This window comes from Pomacea canaliculata, linkage group LG6, assembly GCF_003073045.1.
Source record: "Pomacea canaliculata isolate SZHN2017 linkage group LG6, ASM307304v1, whole genome shotgun sequence".
Taxonomy (NCBI): Eukaryota; Metazoa; Mollusca; class Gastropoda; order Architaenioglossa; family Ampullariidae; genus Pomacea; species Pomacea canaliculata.
In genome coordinates, this window is record NC_037595.1 from 31,123,728 (window position 1) to 31,145,244 (window position 21,517).

The 21,517-nt window shown below is 45.0% G+C and overlaps 2 protein-coding genes across 2 annotated transcripts in view; one reads left to right on the forward strand and one right to left on the reverse strand.

Annotated features, from left to right (window-relative positions):
* LOC112566838 (activating signal cointegrator 1 complex subunit 3-like) overlaps positions 1–21,517 on the forward strand; it is a 95,653-nt gene that overhangs the window by 69,975 nt on the left and 4,161 nt on the right. Inside the window, 3 exon segments of the mRNA XM_025243230.1 lie at positions 19,718–19,829; positions 20,754–20,888; positions 21,258–21,313. Coding sequence (XP_025099015.1) covers positions 19,718–19,829; positions 20,754–20,888; positions 21,258–21,313 — 303 coding nt within the window.
* LOC112566840 (cell wall protein DAN4-like) lies at positions 7,633–18,292 on the reverse strand. The gene is made up of 5 exons (XM_025243232.1): positions 17,917–18,292; positions 13,567–13,863; positions 12,844–13,125; positions 11,881–11,962; positions 7,633–11,211 (listed from the first exon to the last, which is right to left on the reverse strand). The coding sequence occupies exons 1-5, from the start codon at positions 17,987–17,989 to the stop codon at positions 10,029–10,031; spliced, it is 1,917 nt and encodes a 638-aa protein (XP_025099017.1). The 5' UTR covers positions 17,990–18,292; the 3' UTR covers positions 7,633–10,028.

Here is a 21,517-nt window from a genome sequence, read left to right on the forward strand (position 1 = left end):
GACTTTGTTTGAGGTTTGGAAAAATGTGTGTGGACGATGATGTCATATACAGCAAGCGGCGTGGTCGTGGACAGAGCTTATTATGAGCTTGTGTCACCATAATCAGATCATGGGTTTGTTGTCAAAAGTCAGTTCTAATCGCCTGAAGCCTTTACGGTTTAATTGGAACACTCGAAAGTAACTTTGGTTTTGTCTGGAAGTTGTGTGGATAGTGTCTGACCTCAACTCAGAGAAGCAGTTTGTGTTTAGACTGGAATACTGCCAGGGGAGTAGACGATTGGCGTGAATGCTACCACGGAAATACTTATTTTATTGTGCAATAGTGGTAAAGATATTGTATACAAAGACATTCTGCAATGTAGTAGTGGACAGCTAGTGAATCTTGTGTCATTTCCTTGCAGACACTGTTGGAAGGCCCAGTGTTCTTCACGTACACCACATAGCCGGCCAGCAAGCATCCCTGTCCCCACCTCTGCTCGATGTATTAGATGACCAGCATCCCACCCCGTCCTTGCTTCATGTACAGCCTGATGGCCGATCAGAAGCAAGCAGTGAGGTGGAACCAGTTTGTAGCTCCCCTCACGCTGAAGGTCTCACGAGATTTATTTAAATATATCAGAAGCAGGGTTAAAGAGCATGTTGAGATGTCGGAGGTTGTGGCGACTAAGCAGCAAGTACCAGCCTCAGTATTGGCGGTCACCTGCTTGTGACAACGAGCGCCTGCAGTAAACGTCCCTACTCTTCCTATAAACGTCCCTACCCTCGTTAATTCAGTCACAGAGGCATGCAGGCACACAAACATGTCGGAGTTTGGGATCTTTTGAATGTTTGTGTTTGCTGGAAGTCAAGGCTACACCGATGCTGTGTGCTGCCCTGTACCTGGATACTACCTGTGGTCTGGTGCAGCAAAGCTCACAAGTCTGGCAGCTGCCCAAGACATCAGCTATTTCTGGCCTGCCTACAGCTCCCTCATCTTGACGCTTTTCGCTTTCATCCCTCGTCTCACCCTCAGCCCACCCGCCCCGTGTGTAGCTGACCCGTTAGACCAGCGTGCAGACCCTGGGGTACTCGGTGTACAGCACTGTACACACACGTGCACAGACCCTGGAGGTACTTGTGTACAGCACTGTACACAGACCCTGGAGGTACTCGGTGTACAGTACTGTGCACATACCCTGGAGGTACTCGGTCTACACACACCTCACCAGGTGCCCACCTCCCTGAGACAATCACCCTGTATGTTCCAAGAGCTCGGGTACGTTGTCCTTGGCCAGGAGTAAGGCACTCCTGTTGCTGTGCAACTGATCGGGGTGGGGGTGGGCATCAATGAGTCCAGAACTGTAGGGTGGGGTGTAGCAATAAATAATGAGTCTTGAAGAGTTGTCCACAGGCTAAACAAAGATTGGAAGTAGGTGACCTTACAGATACTGTCTGGCGCTGTGTGTGTGTATGATGTATGTGTGTGTATGTATGATGTGTGTGATGTGGGTGTATGTGTATGTATGATATGTGTGTATGTACGATGTGTGTGCGTATGTCTGTATGTATGATATGTGTGTATGTACGATGTGTGTGTGTATGTCTGTATGTATGATATGTGTGTATGTACGATGTGTGTGTGTGTCTGTATGTATGATATGTGTGTATGTACGATGTGTGTGTGTATGTCTGTATGATATGTGTGTATGTACGATGTGTGTGTGTATGTATGATGTGTGTGTATGTAGATGTGTGTGTGTGTGTGTATGATATGTGTGTATGTATGTGTGTGTGTATGTCTGTATGTATGATATGTGTGTATGTACGATGTGTGTGTGTATGTCTGTATGTATGATATGTGTGTGTATGTACGATGTGTGTGTGTGTCTGTATGTATGATATGTGTGTGTATGTACGATGTGTGTGTGTATGTCTGTATGTATGATATGTGTGTCTGTATGTATGATATGTGTGTATGTACGATGTGTGTGTGTATGTCTGTATGTATGATATGTGTGTATGTACGATGTGTGTGTGTATGTCTGTATGTATGATATATGTGTGTGTATGTCTGTATGTATGATGTGTGTGTGTGTAATGTCTGTAGGTATGTATGTGTGTGTGTGTCTGTATGTACGATGTGTGTGTGTGACCGCGTGATACAGTTTACCATCTTGTCAGTAACGGTACAGTCATAAGTCAAAGTACATTTGTATGACAGCAGTGGTAGAGGCGAGTGAGGCAGGTTGCATGATGTGGGGGCAATGTTAATGACTTCGTGCTGTGCAGAGAAACACGACATAAAATTCAGTTTCTCACAGACGTGTGTAGTCACACTTTCATACTGTTCACACACGCTACACCCACAACGTACACTGCATACGTACACGGGTACATTCATACACTCACTGTTCATTCACACCCCTCGCTCACACTGTTAACGATGTGCGGCCTTCAGAGGCACAAGTTTGATGTTGAGAGATGCCAGAGAGGGCATGGTCAGATGATTGTCATGTCATGGCATGTAGGTATGCTGCACATCTGTATGATGGTCACGTGTTTGTATGTATGGACGTATCACTTAGGACATGTTCCGTAGCTTAGTGATGCGGCAAACTGCCAGGAGCATCGCTCAGTGTGTGTGGGGCCTTGAGGTGTATAAGTGTCTACACCTCCCTTCCCCGTATGATGATGCGGATCTCGGATGTATTCAAGGAGCTTCTGCAGAAGGTAGTCATGGCTACATGGAGCCCAGTGTTGTGTAGCCTGACGCCGACTTGTGAACTCGATGGTCCAGGCTGGCAGCGAGCTACAGACCGATACATTTACTGGGCGCCGACTGCTGCCAACTGATAACTAACGGGCTAGGAGATGGAGGTGGGGATGGAGGATACAGAGAGAAGGACGGGTGTTGTGGAGAGGAGGAATGATATAGCTGTGTGTACCATCTTTTACGGCGGTTGTCGGCGTTGTGACTGGTTGGTCGTCTGCGTCTTGCTGACAGTCGGAGTCGGTGAGCGTGTGGTGAAGTCAGTGCACCTTTATCACGCTCAGTGGTGAGAACAGATGACTGTCATCTGCTGCTGCTGCTGCTGCAAGCTGCAGGAGACTGAACATGTGTCTTATTAAGTACGTTTGTGTGAAGTGTGCAACATCCAAAGTCTGCAGTTTGGTCCGGACTGCAACTACATAGCTGTGAGAGAGAGAGGGAGGGTAGGGGAGAGGGAGCTAAGATGAGGGAAGCAAGCAAAAGAGGAGAGAGCGAGCGAGCAGTGAAGTGGGGCAGGTACAAGCACAATGACGGGCAGGAGGTGAGCCTTACTACAGCAGCCCCTGCATTCCTCCTGCCCCCTGCCTGTCTGCAGGCAGCCCACAGCGTAGTACAGTCGGCCCTTACAAGGCACGACTACTACCGACACGCCACCTACCGGTCTACCCACAGGCCAAGACCTTGACCTGCATGGTCATTCTGGGCCAAGGCCTTGACCTGCATGGTCATACTGGACTAAGCGCCTTGAATGTGGACGGTTTTTTTTAGGAGTGAAGGTGGGGGTTGGTGTTGCTGTAGTGGTGTTCAGATGGAGGGGAGCTGAATGTAAAGACAAGCTCACAATGCCGCAGGTCTGCAGTAGGGAGGCCGTCAGTTGTTGTTGTTGCTCACGCTGTTTACTGCAGTTAATGAATGAGGGTCCGCTTCTGTCGCTCCATGTGTCCATCATTTCTGTCAGCTATCCAGGCGTTTGGGGCTGTTCACTTGTCTTCTTTCTGTTGCTTTTCTCTTGTTCACTTGTCTCCTTCTGATGTTGTTCATTTGTCGTCTGTCTGTTCGTTCAATTTTATTGTATGACTGTTCACTTGCCTTTCGTCTGCGCGTGTTCGCTTGTGTTTTTGTCCGAGACTGTTCACTTGTCTTGCCGGTCGTTGGCCATTTGGTGAGTGCAGGTGGGTACAGGTGAGTGCCGTGGAGTTGGCGGTCTACGTGCTCCATTTGGCAATGTAAACACATCTTGGAAAGAAAGAAGAGGAAACAACGAGTATTTCAGTAACAAATGATACAGAAGCATACACCATCGTCTTGTTGAAATGAACTCATTGCGGGGCAGTTTCGCTGAAAACAGTTCACAGGTCGAATTGTTTAATGTAAATTATTCATTTATCTCGTTGTTTGTTTCAGTTTAAACTGTATATTTTCTGGATTGTTTCAGTTTCAGTTTTTTTCTTTCTTGTTAGTGGCGACGGAAGGTGTAGGCAAACTGTAGCTGCAAGGTGTAAGAACCTGACAGTGTTCACAGTGCCAGTCCCTATTTCGCAAGCAACACACTGACAGACAGAGAACATTCAGATGTAGCAGAGGTCAGACAGTCTTGACGACCTGACGGAACCTTTGACCCATGGTATTCACTGGGTCTGAGGACTGGTGGAATATGGACAGGGTTGTTTAATGAGGACAACTTGAACATTATCTTTGTAGTTTATTTAAAATGAACGGCTGAGAGCGCTAGGTTGTGTTTATTCTTCGCGCAGTCAGTGGAAGTGTGTTAGCCTCGTGATGGCACAAAGAGAGTTGTGTCTGGCACTGAAGTCAGGACTCACTTCATACAAGAAGATGAGATTCGGAAGTTTCCTGAATAGAAAGAAAGAAACAAAAGCACAGGACAGGGCCATTGCCTGGCAGAGACTGCAGCTGACGGCTGCCATCGGGTATGTTGTGGCACTGGGTGTTGGCACTGGGTGCTGGCAGGGTGGGCTGGCCGTGGGCAAGGCTCCAGGTCCACCTGTCCACGTGACGTACGCACGGCGGCAGACCAACAGCTGTTTGTATCCGCTTGCACCAGGCTTTCCTCTCGCTAACATGGCCACAAAAAGCTGCTTGCTTACGAAGAAAAAAAAACATTGCAAAAATTGAAAGATTAGAGAACTGAGAGATGAGAGAACTGCTTTTGGTTGTAGGGTAGCGGCGAGATGCACGTGCGCACTCTGTGTTTGAGTGAGAGAGAAGTGTGTTTGAGAGAAAGATGAAGGAAGGGAGTGGGAGCTACTGCTTTAATCCAGGTAACATACTGGGATAGACCGTTCACCAGGTGCGAGTCTTCAACACGAAGGTGTGTACCTGTAGCTACCTGCTCGCCTATTGGGCTGTCGGCGCTCAGCAGACTGACAGAACTGACCCCGGGATTGTCTGCCACTCGTGGGCTCGTGCAGCTGTTCACATGTGCCAACAGCTACTCCTGTAAAGTGAACACCTTCAGTTCTGCTTGATTACCCAACAGTGCCGCCCTCCGTCCCTCGTGTGTCGGTCCCTCGTGTGTCGGGGCTGGGGTCTGCACATGGCTGACTGTAGTCTGCCCTCTCATCGCCACCTCTCCTCTGAGTAGCACTGATGTCCGTGCACACCAACACACGCTATCTCAACTTAACATTGTTGATGCTATCCTTATGCTTCTCCTTGAAGATGCTTAACACCATTCCCAATCCTAGCAGCCCTCCATCACTATGCTACTTTAGCAGCCCTCCATCACTATGCTACTTTAGCAGCCCTCCATCACTAGGATACTTTAGCAGCCCTCCGTCACTATGTTACTTTAGCAGCTCTCCATCACTGTGTTACTTTAGCAGCCCTCCATCACTATGCTACTTTAGCAGCCCTCCATCACTAGGATACTTTAGCAGCCCTCCATCACTATGTTACTTTAGCAGCCCTCCATCACTAGGATACTTTAGCAGCCCTCCATCACTGTGTTACTTTAGCAGCTCTCCATCACTATGGATTATCTTCAAATGCATGTGCCTCACATTTAAGGGATTTGTTTTCACTGTGAAATTTGTCAGGAGTGTACATAACCTTTCTCCCTTTTTTGTGGAATACTTGACCTAGGCAGGGGATGGACATTACTTGCATTCCGTTACAATCATGTCGAGGTTAAAGTAAAAGATCTTTGAAAGACAAGGGAACATTCACATCCAGAGTTGGAAGGTTGTAGGTCATGGAGATTTGCACACAAAAAATTAACAAGAACAAAAAACTGAGCGCGAGCACCTGTGGAGCTGCTTCATTGTAAGCTGACTGTGGCAAGCTCGTCCGCTCGTAATCGGTGCAGTTGCTGGTGTCGACGATAACAAGGTACGAATTAAGAAAGTGTCAGCACCTGACCAGGTGCACCTGAGCATCGGTAGTGACATCATTGCACGATAAGGATGAGCGGCAGCTCCTCACAACCACAGCTGTCTACTGGCCCTGCACAGCTCACAGCTGCTCACAACCACAGCTGCCCACTGGCCCTGCACAGCTCACAGCTGCTCACAACCACAGCTGCCCACAGGCCTGAAGGCTTGCAGCGTCCAAGTGAAGCTTGCCTTTAGTTTTGTCACTGATCCGAAACTTAAAAGTGAAGTTTGCAGATCTGCCAAAGTGCCCCCTCCCTACTGAAGTGGTGCGGGGTCTTCATGTGAAATCATTGTGTTTCACAACTTTACTGCAGTCTCAGGCTTCTTTGTCTTTCTCTCTCTCTCACACACACACAAAGCATTGTCACAGAAGATGACTTCAGGTAAGGCTTAGATGTCGTATTAACTGCCACACCTTCTACATTCACTGTTTCACCCATCACAGTTTGGGAATTTCTTCCCAGACACCTTTCTGGTAGGTGCAGCTTAAACCAGCCATCTGTCCTTTCGTTAAGTTAGCCTTTCTTCTTTGCATTTTGTGCCTGTATATATATATAATCCTGTGTATAGCTATAGAATCCTATATTGTTTCATCTCTCACCTGTAGAGATCATATAGTAAGTCTTGTATGGTGTTTTCTGTTTTTATGTATCTTTAGCATGCGTTTGATTTTCATCCCTTATAAATGCTGGGTGAAATTGTTCCTAAGCATAACTCCCCAAATCATGTTTGTCAAACATTGGTTGGAAAGAGCAAATGGGATATTATAGTTGAAAAAATTTTCTTCACATCCATTATTCAGTACTTTTATGTATGACTGTGTTTGTAATGTGACAAACATATATATTGTCTTGCAAGGGTCTGTCTCTTGTTGGCAGTTTCAAAATAGTTCTCTCTATAAATTCTCAGCATACACACCAGGATTGGCCCAACATTGGTGTTTCATTGGAACCAACATTTGCCTTTCCTTGGTCTCAGTGTTGACACACAATGGAAAGTGAAAACTGGCCCAGCATTGGGCCCAAGACTGGCTGAATCCTGGCCATGTGTATTGCCCTCTTTGGCCCAAGATTGGTTCAGTATTAGTCCAGTTCTGATTATATGCTGTCATTTCATTAGCAGCCATGTAACACCCATGTGCTTAAGCCAACTTTGGTCTAGTGATGTTGTTGGTGACATTGGGTCTCCATTTATCGCCCAAGAATAACTTTTTGTAGTTCAATATCTATTTTTCATTTTATACAGTGCAATCAGCTGCTTTAATTGTTAATGGTCTTGGTAGACTGGCTATCAGAAACTTGTTTCATTTCACAGGTTATCACTATCACCATCATTGGCATCCCTTGAAAGTTGTTCTTTGGTTATAAACACAGAAACAAGATCAGAGAACTTTTTCACTTGGATATCACAACCAGCAAATTGATTACTTCTGTGAATCTTCTCAATCTCCCCTCCACTCCTCTCTCTCTCCCTTTCATGCTAAAGATGTTTTGCTACAGATGTTTATTTAAACGTGTGGAAATTAACAGACAATTACTGCACCCTCCTCACAACACTTAAATAATATTTCGGGCTTTCCCACCGCTAACCCACCGCCATCCATCGACATGTTATTTGTTTTTCATGGTCATACACATGTGAAACTTGACAAGGAGGAAGGGGGCTTCAGTAATGAGATCTGCTGTTATACTCCATTACTTTCAAGTAGTAAGAATTAAGGTATACTAAAAAAGCAATTGCACTAGATCATAAAATGAATAGAACACACAGCATAATAACGAACACCTTGTACAAACATAACGCATGACTACATGATTGGACTTTTCTGCTTCTTACACAATAAAATTTACCAAAAACAACACACAACTTATTGTGTGATCATTGCTGAACCGTTTTGGTTTTATGTATTTAGTTGGGTGGGTTGCCAGTTTGATTCTCTTCCAGTGACAGGGGAGCTAACCCTGTCTAGCAACACGTCAGGTCTGTTGTAGGTAGCCTCCCTTAGTACAGGGCCAGCCAGACAGTTCTCTACTTGTTTTGTCTGTCCACACATCCACATCTGTTCACTGCAGACCTGGGGCTAGTCGCAGATGTTTCTAAAACTGTTCTAAGGAAGCAAATTTAGAAACTTTTTTTAAGAAACTCACTGTGATCCCATTTAGATGCCTCGCACAAACACGTGCACAAAATGGGAACAAAAGTCTGGTTTAATCAGTTATATCTTATTTTTAAACTAAAAGTGTGTTTTGAACTGTTTCTATAAATTGCCAAAATAAAATTAAAGCCTAAAAGTGCTTTGAATCAAAACTATGTTGTGCAGCTGGCCCTTGGCTTACAATTTCTGCAGGGCTAGAAGTTGGTTTTTAACAGCATCTTGTGGGGACCGGGCGTTTTAAAGAAAAGTGTTAAAAGGAAAGAACAGTAAATATGTTGTGAGTTTATTCCAATTAAATGATCTTTTCGGATTTTTATTAGTTTGCATATCTTGATCAAATAGAGAGAAACTAGTGAAAGAAGAAAACTTTTAATATAAATTTTTCAAATTCTTTGATACCTGGAGTACATTACAGTTACGTCACCCACAATGTAAACAGCTGGACTCATAAATACATGTTTATATCGTAACAGTCACGAGCTTGGGGTCAGTATTCATGATGTTATGACTAAAAATGCCCCCTGGGCTTATAGCCAATAAAATAAAATGAAAAGTGTCCAATGTATAATTATCAAGGCTGACACTATCGTTCTGCACTGTTTATACCAGTACGGTTCACACCGAGTCCTGCTACCAGTTTGTACTGTTTGTATTATTATGGTCCTCTCTGTGCTTCTCACATTAGGACATAATTTACACCATTGTTTACAGGAGGATGTCTGACAGGCAACAAACACAAGAAATAAATACTGAAGCAATGAGTGGGGGGAGGCAGATGGAGACAAAAGCAGTAGTAAACCAACAATATAAGCAAGGCATATTAGTGCACGTGCACTTGTTCTCACTTAATGCGACCTCGCGACCAACGTCACGTGAACACGGTAGTCATATCATAACGTTATGTTGGGACACCTGCTTTCATTACTAAGTTTAAACAGTTCATTTTACTGACATCAAAACTATCGTGTGTTTATCAGTACCTTCATCACTGTGCTAGTGTTTCAGACATTCTGTAGATGAACAGAATTCACAGGATCTCGGTTGCTTCCTGTCACAGTATGCTAGTAGACTGGATCCTGCACCTCAAGTAATGCCAGTATTTTCTATAATCTCCGATAATGCACGGTCATATTGCCAGCAGAGCGCAGCCCCCTAATGCTGTACACGGTGTAATGTCAGTGTTACACGACCACAATTGTTGCTGTATAGCGAGTATACTGTAAGCCAGCCACACCAAGTGTGCACAAGATGCAGATGAGAGATACCAATATGTAGCATGGCATTTTACAAACGCCTCTTTTCGTCAAAACATTTTAAACCAAGGATGTGTATAGGTGGATTGCTGTCTGCCAAGATCAAGGCTTAGCCTCTTGCGAAGTGAACCACTGTTAGTCTCAGTGAGCCGTAACAAAGAATGTGACTAAACCAGAAGCCTCATTTTAGTGGTTAACTGGAAAAAAGCAGTCCAGGGATATTAGTTCGTGATTAAACAAACTGTTTGTGTCTGCAGCAATTACATGCACCATGACATTGTGCTTTGTGCCCAGCAGCATGTTCAGTATTTGTGAACAGTTTATGGTTTTGTCAAACTTTGTTCAGTGTTTTCTTCAACTTTGGCCAAGACTGTAAAAACCCTGTTTTCTTCAAAAACTGTTTTATACAAAGCGCTGTTAAATGAAAAGGTTAGATAAGTTTTATTGGGATGCGCTGTGCTGTGTTTTCCAGCGGCTCATAGTTCGGTTGTCGGGAGAGATTTGTTCCTTGGCAACGTGCCGTACAGAATGTTATCAATCATAACCAGCTCGTCAGGGTTGATCTCCATGGAGTGACGCACCGCCTCCTGGAACTCCAAGAAACTGGCCGTGGCACCTTTTGGGTGGGGCACAGAGGTGGGGATGGCAGACTTGATGTGGGGCCTGCGAGACTTCTTGCGCAGGATCACATCCTCGTGACCAGCGTCTGTGAGTTTGCCTTCGGTGATGATGGTGGGGCTGGACGAGTTCCTCTTATGGCCTGAGAGTTTGGCGGAGCCGGCGAGCTGGTGCAGGGCATTTAGTGACAAGAGAGTGTGGCTGTCACTGACACCAGTGCCAGTGGGATGTTTGCTGATGCCTCGTGTTGTGGAAGTGTCACCATGTAGAGGGCCGAGCGGGCACCTAACGATGTGATTTTCGTAGTTAGCTTTGTTTAGGTCCAGAGAGCGAGAGCTCTTTTGCTTCATTTGCATTTCCTTGGGTGAAGTGGGTTCAGCTGTGACATCTTCATAACTTTTGCTGTATTGCTGGACTGTTGCCCACGTGTTTTTCTGTGCGACTGTGTCGTTAAGAAACACAACTTCTGCATCGCAGCCCACCTGTGGGCGATCTTTCTTTTCTTTGCTGACGTTGATCTGCGGTGTAGTTCTCTCCCCTTGCTGGTGACCTTTGGCCTGAGGGGTGTCTTCTCTCAGGTTGTCATAAATGCCGTCTCCGTCGCCGACCTCCATGTAGTCGCTTTCCTCTTGCTGAGCGCCCGGCGCTTGTGGCGAGCTGCTCTGTTGGTGGGCGCTGTTCCTTCTGGCGGACTGGCACAGGTCCAGAACGTTGTAGTCGTCGTCGACCATGGCATCATTCTCTGGGTCAAGACCTTTGTCTTTGACGTCCAGTGTGCGGGGCCCAGACTGGTTCCTGTCCCTCTGGTCTTGTTGGTGGCCCCGTGGCGGCGACACGCTGCTGGACGTCTTCCTGGCCTGTAAGGGGTTCACATCCGATCCACTCAGCCCATCCTCAGACACCTCCTCGTAGTTGTGCTGGTTGCTGATGAGGGAGGCGTTGCTGGAGCCCAGTGCCCCCTGCCTTTGCTTGACTCGCTTTTTGGGCCTGGCCTTGTCCTGCCAGTCTTTGATCTCCTTCTGTTCTGCCTGCCCCCGGAGTCTGTACATATGAGAAGATATACAAAGATGTGTAAAAGTGTTCACATTTTAACATCTGTCCTGTCTTTATGTTAGTCATTTTATTTATTAATTGTCCAAAATTGTGACTCTCTCCATCCTTACTGTTTGCTCTCTGATTCCTTTTTGTGTCTTCTGTTTTTGTCTTTTATTATTTGTCTGTTTACTTGTCTCTCCTTTCATCGTTCGTATTCTATGTCTCCAACTTGTCTGACGCGCTGAGAGCATGCTCCTTCGTGATCATCGCGCACCCCTTGATGTCCTCGCACTCACCTTAACTATTGATGAGGCTATCACCTGACTCGCATCCACCAGGTCCTTATAAAGACATGCGATTGACTCAAACCGCACTCACCCATGAGGTATAACCCACCCATCTGTCCACTCACTATCACCCATGAGGTATGATCCACTCATCTGTCCACTCACTATCACCCATGAGGTACGATCCACTCATCTGTCCACTCACTATCACCCATGAGGTATGATCCACTCATCTGTCCACTCACTATCACCCATGAGGTATGATCCACTCATCTGTCCACTCACTATCACCCATGAGGTACGATCCACTCATCTGTCTACTCACTATCACCCATGAGGTATGATCCACTCATCTGTCCACTCACTATCACCCATAATATCCTCTCACCTTACAGTTCGGACTACGTAGACTAGAACAATGAATGCGATGACAAGAAAAAGGACTCCAACGGCAAGCACCACGTAGCTCACTGCCCACAGACAGATGACAGAGACATGTTGTATTTGCCGGACAAGATGAATTACACCTGGAGATCACTGGCACAGCTTATTTCTACTTAACCGACATTCCATGGCCTAAAGGTAGCGGTGCAGTATGAACCATGGGGTTTCTGTAACCATGGTAGCAGGGCTGGATGAGGTAGCATTTACAAGCTTTGGTCCTTGGCTTTTTACTTGCACATTGTGTGCACATCATGATGCTCTCGTCTAGCCACTATCCACCCGGGGTCGTAGTCATCAAGGGAGGGTAACATGGGGCAAGATGGGGAAGTCAAGGACAAGCATTTTGTTTCTGGTTATAAGGGGATGTCCACAGTCCGCAGAGGTTTTACTCCCGGAACCGAACTTAAACAGCGGGGGCAAGGGTATCTTGGGGTAAAGAAACACGATGTGGTGTCCACGGGGTAGAGACACCGCTTTATAACTTCCTACGTTACCCCCAGGGTTCATAACTAAGGCCCCAAGTGGCTACAAAAGGTGTTCTCCATAGTCTATATTTATATTTATATGTGATTGGATAGCTGGCTGCACAAATAGACAAACGCGCGCACAATACTTACACACACAAACACACTTGAATACTTGTATACAGAGAATATCTGTTGCATACCAGAACTACCATCATCTCTACAAGGTGCGATGGCCATGTATCAAAAAGGAAACATTTTACATAATTTCATGGAGAAAAGGCAGGGTTCATTTGAGTTGGTGTAGTTAGAGTTAAGATGTGGACTGTGGACAAACCGTGACAACAGCCTTGACCTATGCAATAAAGAGGTCAACTGAGAAAGGCCAGTGAAGCTGCGGTGTGCATCAAAGAGTGCTGCAGAAGAAAGAAAGCATCTTGTACCTATGCCCTGTGTACTTTCCGTAGTCGTGGTGTTGAGGACAGCAGAGGTGAAGGATGCAGAGGAGGTGGAGGATGCAGAGGAGGTGGAGGATGCAGACGAGGAGGTGGAGGAGATGCTGTGTTGGGTATCAACGCCCTCTGAGGTCATGATGGACGTTGTAGTGTTTGGAGCTGACTGGGACAAATTGGATGTTAGGTCGTTGTTGGTGCCTGAAGAGGTCGGTCCTGGTGTGGTGTTATCCAGTTTCCGAGTGCAGCCGACACTGACATTGCTGTTCTGCCCTGTGACACAAGAGATTACTCTCTAAGCTCGCAAGTGGAGTGCAACAACAATAATAATAGGGAAGTATCGTAGCCATATTGCCAAGCTCAAGGCACTTCACAAATCACAGTAACCATGGTGATGAGAGTGCTGTGCTATTTCCCCACACAGAATCTGGTTTCAACTATGACCTCATGTAGGGCTTTGTGTTCATATACATTCCCCCCACCCCACCCCACCCTTATAAACCCTGTGTGAAGGCAGCAAGTTGAACTGTTTTCATGCTGTTGGGCCGTCGTCAAGTTTCACATCTTCAGGGAACCATGAAGTGGTCGTGAATCAGAAACTTCAGGATGATGTCACCCACTGCCCAAGGCCTGACTGCTTGAGTTGCTGGTTCGGCGTGAAACCCCCCTCACACACACACCTCCACCCACTCACTGACCTTTGTGGCGGCTTACCTTCAAAAGAAAGGACCGCGAAAGAAGGTTCCACTGTGTTGAATATGTCTAGAGTCATGTTAGAACACGGGAGGGTGGTGTTGCAACTGAGTTCTTCGCTTGTGGAAGGTTGACAGCCTGTTATGTTCATGACACTGGACAGATTGTGGCACACATCCTGACTGACAGTCATGTTGAACTGTCCCGTGACCTGACATTGCCAACCACCGCAACTGGAGTGGACCACCAGGTGGACTGTTGATGCTGTTGTAGTCAACACATGTTGTGCACACGCGTACAGCAGGGCCTCTGTCTCACCTGTAAATATACATCAGATCATCTTCAGACACGCAGTGTTCATCACCTCCACCTGTAAATATACATCAGATCATCTTTAGACACGCAGTGTTCACTGTAGATGCACCATCACCTCCACCTGTGAATGTTCTCAACTCGTCGTCACCGCACGTGCATTTTCTCGCTCGTGGCTTTTTCACAAGATGATGAAAGAACAGACTGGTATGTATTGATACTGAAAACAAGCGAGAGACTGGTGACTACTTACTAACCAACACTAACAAGCGACAGGCTAATCAAGAATTTATTAACCAGAACTAACAAACATAACCAACACGCGTGGAAGAACGTACAAGGCTAGTCAAAATGTGCTCATCCCTTCATTCGTCCTCTTTGTTCGCCAGCCTTTGGTACATTTCATTCACTCAAGTCATACACTGTCATCAGATCGTGGGTATGGATACGTAGCACGCATCCCCCTTCACTCACTCAGGACGAAAGACGACCATTTAATAATAATAATAAATACAAAATGTGTGAAGACCTACAGTCCTACGGAGCGTGCTGTGACCTGCTGTTCACGTCCTCGCCATCGCTCGTTGCTGTTGTAACCGCGGAGATAGAAGTTACAGTGACCTCACGACTGAGTGTTTAAATACTCTGTGTGTGTGTCCGTTCCCTGAAAACACCGACTATTGTGATATAAACTGATGTTGATGGAATCTCTATCCGTGAGGAAGTGGCCGAGTTAAAGGCCGAAGTCGAAATGGGCGTGTTTTCAAATGGTTTCGCCCGTGCGAGGGAAGGTAGGAGTACACGGGGTCAGTACCAGCGGTCAGTTTTCCCTAATTGCTACCCTGGCCCCGAGGCAGGGTGGAGATCGCAGGCGATAAACCGTCTTTCTCAGCCGAGTGAAACGGTTGGCAACTGAACATACTGTCACAGTCAGGGTTAGGACCGGCAATTGAATGTATTCTCCATCAAATAAAAAGAAAATAAAAATAAAAAGGAAATAACTGAAGAAACGCAGTAAGAAAACTTTGGCGGACGGCACTGTTAAAACCTACGAGTATAATGCTGTAACAAAAGATATACGCTTGTTTTTTGATGATGAAGAAGCAAGAAAAATATTTAATGATAAGTTTGAACTTGGGCTAAAAAAATCGGGATGTAAGTCCCGGTCTGCTTTTGTGTCCTCTCTACTGGATAATTTCTTGAGCGGTGAAAGTCCTGAGTTTCCCTGCAGTCAAGATAGTGATAATGTACCCATGCAAGAACAAACATCATCAGCAATCCCATGTTTGTTTGTTGGTGAGCACGACAAGTGAAGGATATTATTGATCAAGTTCATGCACATTCAGTCTCGTGCACCTCTTCGCTCGAAGTGAATAATTCAACAATGATGGGCATGTGCTGATCATCACTTTGGGCTGTGCCAACAGACATACTATCATCTGGAGCTCGTCGTCCCCACTAGTGACAGTTATTTTGCAAATGAAAGAATGTACCTTGCGTACATTACGTCGGGGATCATCCCCATTCAATATAAAAAATTTCTAATTTTGCCAATTTGGGACATGTGAACGATACATTTTTGAGGAAAAGGCTTCCACGGTTTTCTGCAGTCGTTGACGTCTTGAAGCGCCAGTCCGTCGCAGCTGCACTTGCAGCAGAACAGTCTCCTGTGGACGACGGGATCAGTGTGATGACAGATGCACGGCACGCTTGTCGGAAAAATTCGTATCACACTGATCATGTTACTCTAGGACTGTCGACTCACAAGGTTGTAAACCTCCAACATATCACCAAAGAGGACGACGTGTGCACCCAGCGGCACGAGGCAGTGGGATGCGAGAGGATGTATGCAAGTATGAATGAGTCAGGTGTTAGAATTCAAGAACACGTTCACGATCGTAATGTGACAATAAATAAGTTAGTAAAAAATAAAGGTGTTAGAAACATCAACGAGAGGTGGCACGTCGCTAAGAGTATCAAAGCTGGGATGAAAAAACTGGCGCAAGGTAGTAAAGTCAACATCGGCAAGACGTGGCATCCTCAGCTAGTGACAAGACAGCAGCGGTCAGAGATCATGTGTACTGGTGTATAGATCATTGCGATGGCGACCCTGTGAGACTTAGGCACTTGTTGGATGGATGTATTACACATTTCCAAAACATCCATGACAAGTGTAACCAAGGCTCACCTTGCAGGCAATCGCTCTATATACCATCTCTAATAGTGCTGACTGATCCTGCTGCTGTCAAGCTGCTGAGCGACTTTCTACACGGCCATGTTTTGTATAAACATCCTGAGGATTACGTGATGTCTAGGGACACATTTTATGTTGAAAGTTTTAATAATATATGTCTGATGTATCTGCCTAAGCGTGTTCATATAAAAAGCCCGATGCACTATGACATGCGCATGGGTCTCGCTGTCTTAGACTGGAATGAACACGTTGATAGAGACTCTACTTCCAATTACAACAAAGCAAGTGTACAGCACAATCGGAGACAACTTGGACAACGCACATTAAAAAAGAAAACTTATAATTTAGTAGAGGATATCTGGAGATGTGTCGTTGAACAATACAAATTTGATTCCGAACATGAGGAAAATATGTTAATTGAAACAGACAGTAGTTCTGATGAAGATTCCGAAATTAATAATATAATTTAAATAACAAATTCCAACCATCATTCATTAATGAGATAATAATTTACCATCAATGTTTGTATTTTCAAAACTGAATTGTTGTTACCACGTACAGCTCCACACCGATAAATGTATTGTCTATATAGACATGTTCCTTCCAGTCTAAGACTGCAAGACCCACTCGTATGTTATCGCCTGATTTTTATCTTGTTCACTTTACATGTTTTATTCTGTGATATCAATTGAAGGATGAGTAATAGTGTTAAATTTTGTGCTTCCATGTATACTGGTGATTTTGCTTTGTTATGTATCAATCTGTACGGCAGTGCCTCCAGCCACTGATTTTGTTTGAAAATTCAGTTGTTTTTATGTTTGTGTCACTTGCGCTGTTCATTCTTCTCTGTTTGTATATTCTAGTTTGTTTGTTGGTGGAGAATACATTCAGTCCTAACCCTGACAGTGTGTTCAGTTGGAAACCGTTTCACTTCAGCTTTCTAACCGCCAACACCAAGTACTCAGCTCAGAAAGACATTGCATTGCTAGGCTAGAGCCTGTGACAGTAGGTTCACATAGAAGTCGTTTCGCCTCAGCGCTCAGACCCTGCGGCAAGTACAATGGTCGGAGGAGGAAGAAGTTTTATTGCCAGGCGGGTCGGCGGTGTCTCTGATCTCTACCCCGCCTTTGTCCAGGTACAGTAGTAATTTGAGACGACTGGACACAAATAGCATCGCGTGTACTCCTACCTTCCCTCGCACGGGCGATACCACTGTCTTCTGTCCTGACAGAAAACTTCGGCCTTTAAGCACACCCCACACTGCCTGCTGTCGGCGTGTGAAGCAGCCCTAAGCTGCATCCCACAGTCGCCCTGTTGTTGTTCTCTCAAACATCGTCCGGCTAACATGACCAATCATCGCGGCTGTGCTATTTCTCCAGACTTGCGACTAATCTGACACTAAACTAATAATTATTCACTTGTGTCATCCTGACATAGCGACTACTTATGTGTCGGTGTACGTGCTGGCGCCGTGGCTGTGAACTCGGTGTGAAATGTGGTGGTGAGGCGGTTAGCCTCATTTCTTCCCAAGTGTTTTGTCTATGCTAGCGCTGTCGGTCAAAGGTCACAGTACGATTTTTACCCAAGTCACGACAAAATCAACAAACTTTGCATTCACTAACAAAGTTTGATACCGGCGATACCCCAGTTTCTAAACAAAATCACATTAGTAGGATCATCCCGCATCACACGATCTGTTCACATTCATATCAAAATCCTTCTTTGTTATTATTGTCATCTTAGCATTCGCATGTTCATAGTTGTGCGTGCCATACACGTATATATGTATGATGTGTGCGACCTGCTGTATGTGAACTGTCGTCACTAGATGCCATCGTCAGACAAGGCGCTACATGACCTCTCACCTGTACTTGTCGTCGCCATGCATGACATCACTGTCAGTGCCACAAACAGGACGCCGCTCACTCGTGTCGCCATGCTGTCCTCTGTCGGTCCACCACTCAGCCAGAGGACACACAAAGCAGATGATGGAATGGCAGAGTGTTTGGCTCCCAGGCTCAGGATGTCTGCCTGCCGCTGGACTCTCCCCTCCTGCTCCTTGTGTTGCTGACACAGGCGTGAGACACCCTCAGGCCAGGTTAGCCCTCAGGCATCGTCATTGGCTTCAGCACTTGGTCTTGGTCTGCCTCCTACACAGCTAGTATTTAGCATCCAGCATGGCTGCTGTGGATAGCTGACTGTTGGCATCAACAAGGGCTCTGTGGTGTGTGGACGTGAAAGGTGACTCGTTGTTCTGCTAATGGGACCATGTGTGACTGTAAATGGCTTCCTGCTTCAGCTGTCGAATCACAAGAGAACATGAACTGCGAAACTTTGGAGTGATGTACAGCTAAACTTAGATATCCTGACTTTCTGGATGCATATGATAGTGCGGGGCCTTGCCTGGGATATAAGTATATAGTATTTACAGTCAAACTCACAGTCCACTCTAAGGATTTTTCCAGTTTTGGGACAGTTTTAAAATTGGTATCTTTATCTGGTTTTGTTGCTATAGTTACTGCTCAATGAACTACTGTTCATGTAGCTTTTTCCGTTTATTTAAGTTCACTTCTCACTTTTAAGGGAAGTTTTATTAGCATTGTTGACAAGCTGAGTCTGTCTTCATGTTTGTACTGTGTGCGGCCTCAAAAGACTAATTACAACAAGTTGAAAGGATTGAAAGGAGAGGGCGTGCTTCCTGCCACTTCATGTGCATATCACTGAGCCATGGTGCAGCTCTGTCAGCCATGATGAAAGCTTCATGCATGCGCGCGTGTGTGTGTGTGTGTGCGCCCATTGAGAGGGTTAGGGTGGGGTAGGCACGGCTAACCAGGGTGTAACCAGGGTGTATGTAGTCTGCGCTGGCCAGAGATCCACTCTGAGGACAAGGACGACAATTAGGGCGGACAAGCAGATGATCAGACTACTGAACAAGCCTGGCCATCACCAGTGAACAAGCATGCCTTACACCAGTGAACAAACCATGCTACACACCAGTGAACAAGTGAAGCCTTGCACCAAGAGTGTGAGCAAGCTGCTAGTACTCTAGACTTCTCACCCTCAGCACGGTCACTTCCACTACAGCAATAGAATGATGACATGAATAAAGATAAGCTGTGAGAAATTTGTCGTTCCGCTGCATGATCAAAACTTGACGTTGTCAGCACAAAACTGAAATTTCTAAGTGATTACTAAGTTAAAAACCTGATTGGTCAGTTGATAATTGTGTGTGAGAGCATATGGGCATGTGTGTTTGTATCACTTCAGAATTGTTCACATCATCTATTTAACCATGACATACTGAATACTTTTCTTTTTCCTCTTTTATTCACTTTTAGCACTAGAAAGTTTCTTGGGTTTCATGATGATCATATGGTGCGTGTATGTCTATATATATTATGTATAAAGAAAAAAAATGCAAGATCTGAACACAACACCAGGATAGGTGTTTACTGCTAGAAATCAACCTGCAAAATAACGGTGTTCCCTTTGTTTCATCCTGAAGCATCATGGGTAAGCATGGTGTCTAATGCAGAAAGAGCAAGGACCAAGCAAGTGAAACACAATTCTCTCAGAACTATTGGTCAAAGACTGAAATGCAGTTCCAGTGCCAAAGTACCACTGTATCTTGTCATTTAACTAAAATGTTTCACTGATCTGTTACAGTTTCTATGATCTGCACGGCGTAGACTGTGACCACATCAACCATTTTTTGTCTGCCCTGGTTGAGAAAGCCTTGCAGGAACTTGAGACATCATACTGCCTACAGATTGGCGATGTAAGTCTCTTCACTCTTGTCTTTGTAGGTGTGTGTGCAAGTGTAACGACTATGGAGCATGTTTGTCTGCGAGTGAGATGTGAACATGCACATGAATGAAGTGTGAAATGTATCCTGTCTATGTTCATGTCAGCTACACACACCCAGGTGGCAGAGATCAACCTGGGTGAAGCAAGGTACCCTGAAGTAATATTATATAAGTAGCAGCAATACCCCAACTGCCAGCAGCAAGATCATGTGATCAGTTTTCACAGTCCATTATGTCCACCTGCTGTATCATTCAGAAAGTCATATTCACCATGTAGACTGCTGATGTTACAAGAGTATTTGTCATCCCAACCATGAGCAGATATTTGGGAGCATGTGATACATCAGGGCTTTAGAGCAAATCAAATGATCCTAGCAGCTCCATTTAGAAGCAGTTACGTCTACATTGCTCTTAGGCTGTGCACAGTCGACACATACCACAGCTAGCAGCATGCTTGTGGGAAGCTGAAGTCTACAGCTGGATGCACAGTAGCTGGTAGCTGGTAGCTGGGTGGCCACAGCTTAAATGCTTTTAAAATATTAGCTATTTTGTTGACTGTTAGGCATTGAATGTCCAGTTGATGTGGCTGCATTGTCATTGTGAGTTTGGGCCTCCACATCAGCTTTTTGTGTGTGGTTTCATAACCATTCATTCCAAATCAAATTTATGCAAATATTAGGGTGAGTTTGGCTCCTTTAGCATAAATTTAAAGATGGGTTCACTTTTTCCCTAATCTTAAACATTTTGTAGGCTTGGTTTCTCAAATCATTCATTATTAGGACTAGTAAAGGAAAACCTGTCCATTATTAAAGACAGAAAAGACTGCCTGATCTGACATTAGTGTTTTGTGGCTGTGCAATGGACAACTGTGCATCTGTTTATTTCTCTGCTGGTAGGATGCTTCTAGTATCAGCCCACTGACAATGGGCCGCATAGCCTCGTACTACTACATCAGCCACCACACGGCACGCAATTTTGTGGAGCACCTCAAGGATGACGCCAGCATACCAGACCTTCTGGACATCCTTTCAGTACGGACAAGTCACCAACCTAACATTACCTGTAGTTTATAACATAAGCAGGTAGCAGTGGTATAAATATAAAAGTACTTTTCAAGAACTATACACATAAATAGTCGAGCTGTACGAGTCTGGCTGATGCTGGAAAAAGGCGCTATACTAATGTGCTATTTATTATTATTAAGCAATTCATACATTGCTTGCAGTTGTTCTGATGTTCCAGATGCTGGTTAGTAGTGTTTTGAAAATAAATTGCATAGGACTTGTAAATAATGGAGCGTAAAACAGAAGGCCAACTCTTAAAGTCTGAGTGAAGTGCAAAACTGTGTCACACTACTTTCAGAGTCCAAAAATAAGACGTATAAAACTGATTTTTGACAGAATGCACAAGAATATGCCTATCTGCCAGTTCGCCATAATGAGGACCAAATCAACAGGTATTCAGCCTGCTTTCTTTTTCTTTTCTTTAACATTATTAACTTCTGTATATTATTTAGCATTAAGTTGATTTAAGTTTGTTGACTGCAACTCTCACATGCTTTTCTAAAATAGTTTGCCTCAACATTTAGCATAATGGTGTTCCTAATTATGCAGTCAGTAAATCTTTTTGTATTTAAATGTCTCTATTTTAATTGTAAGAC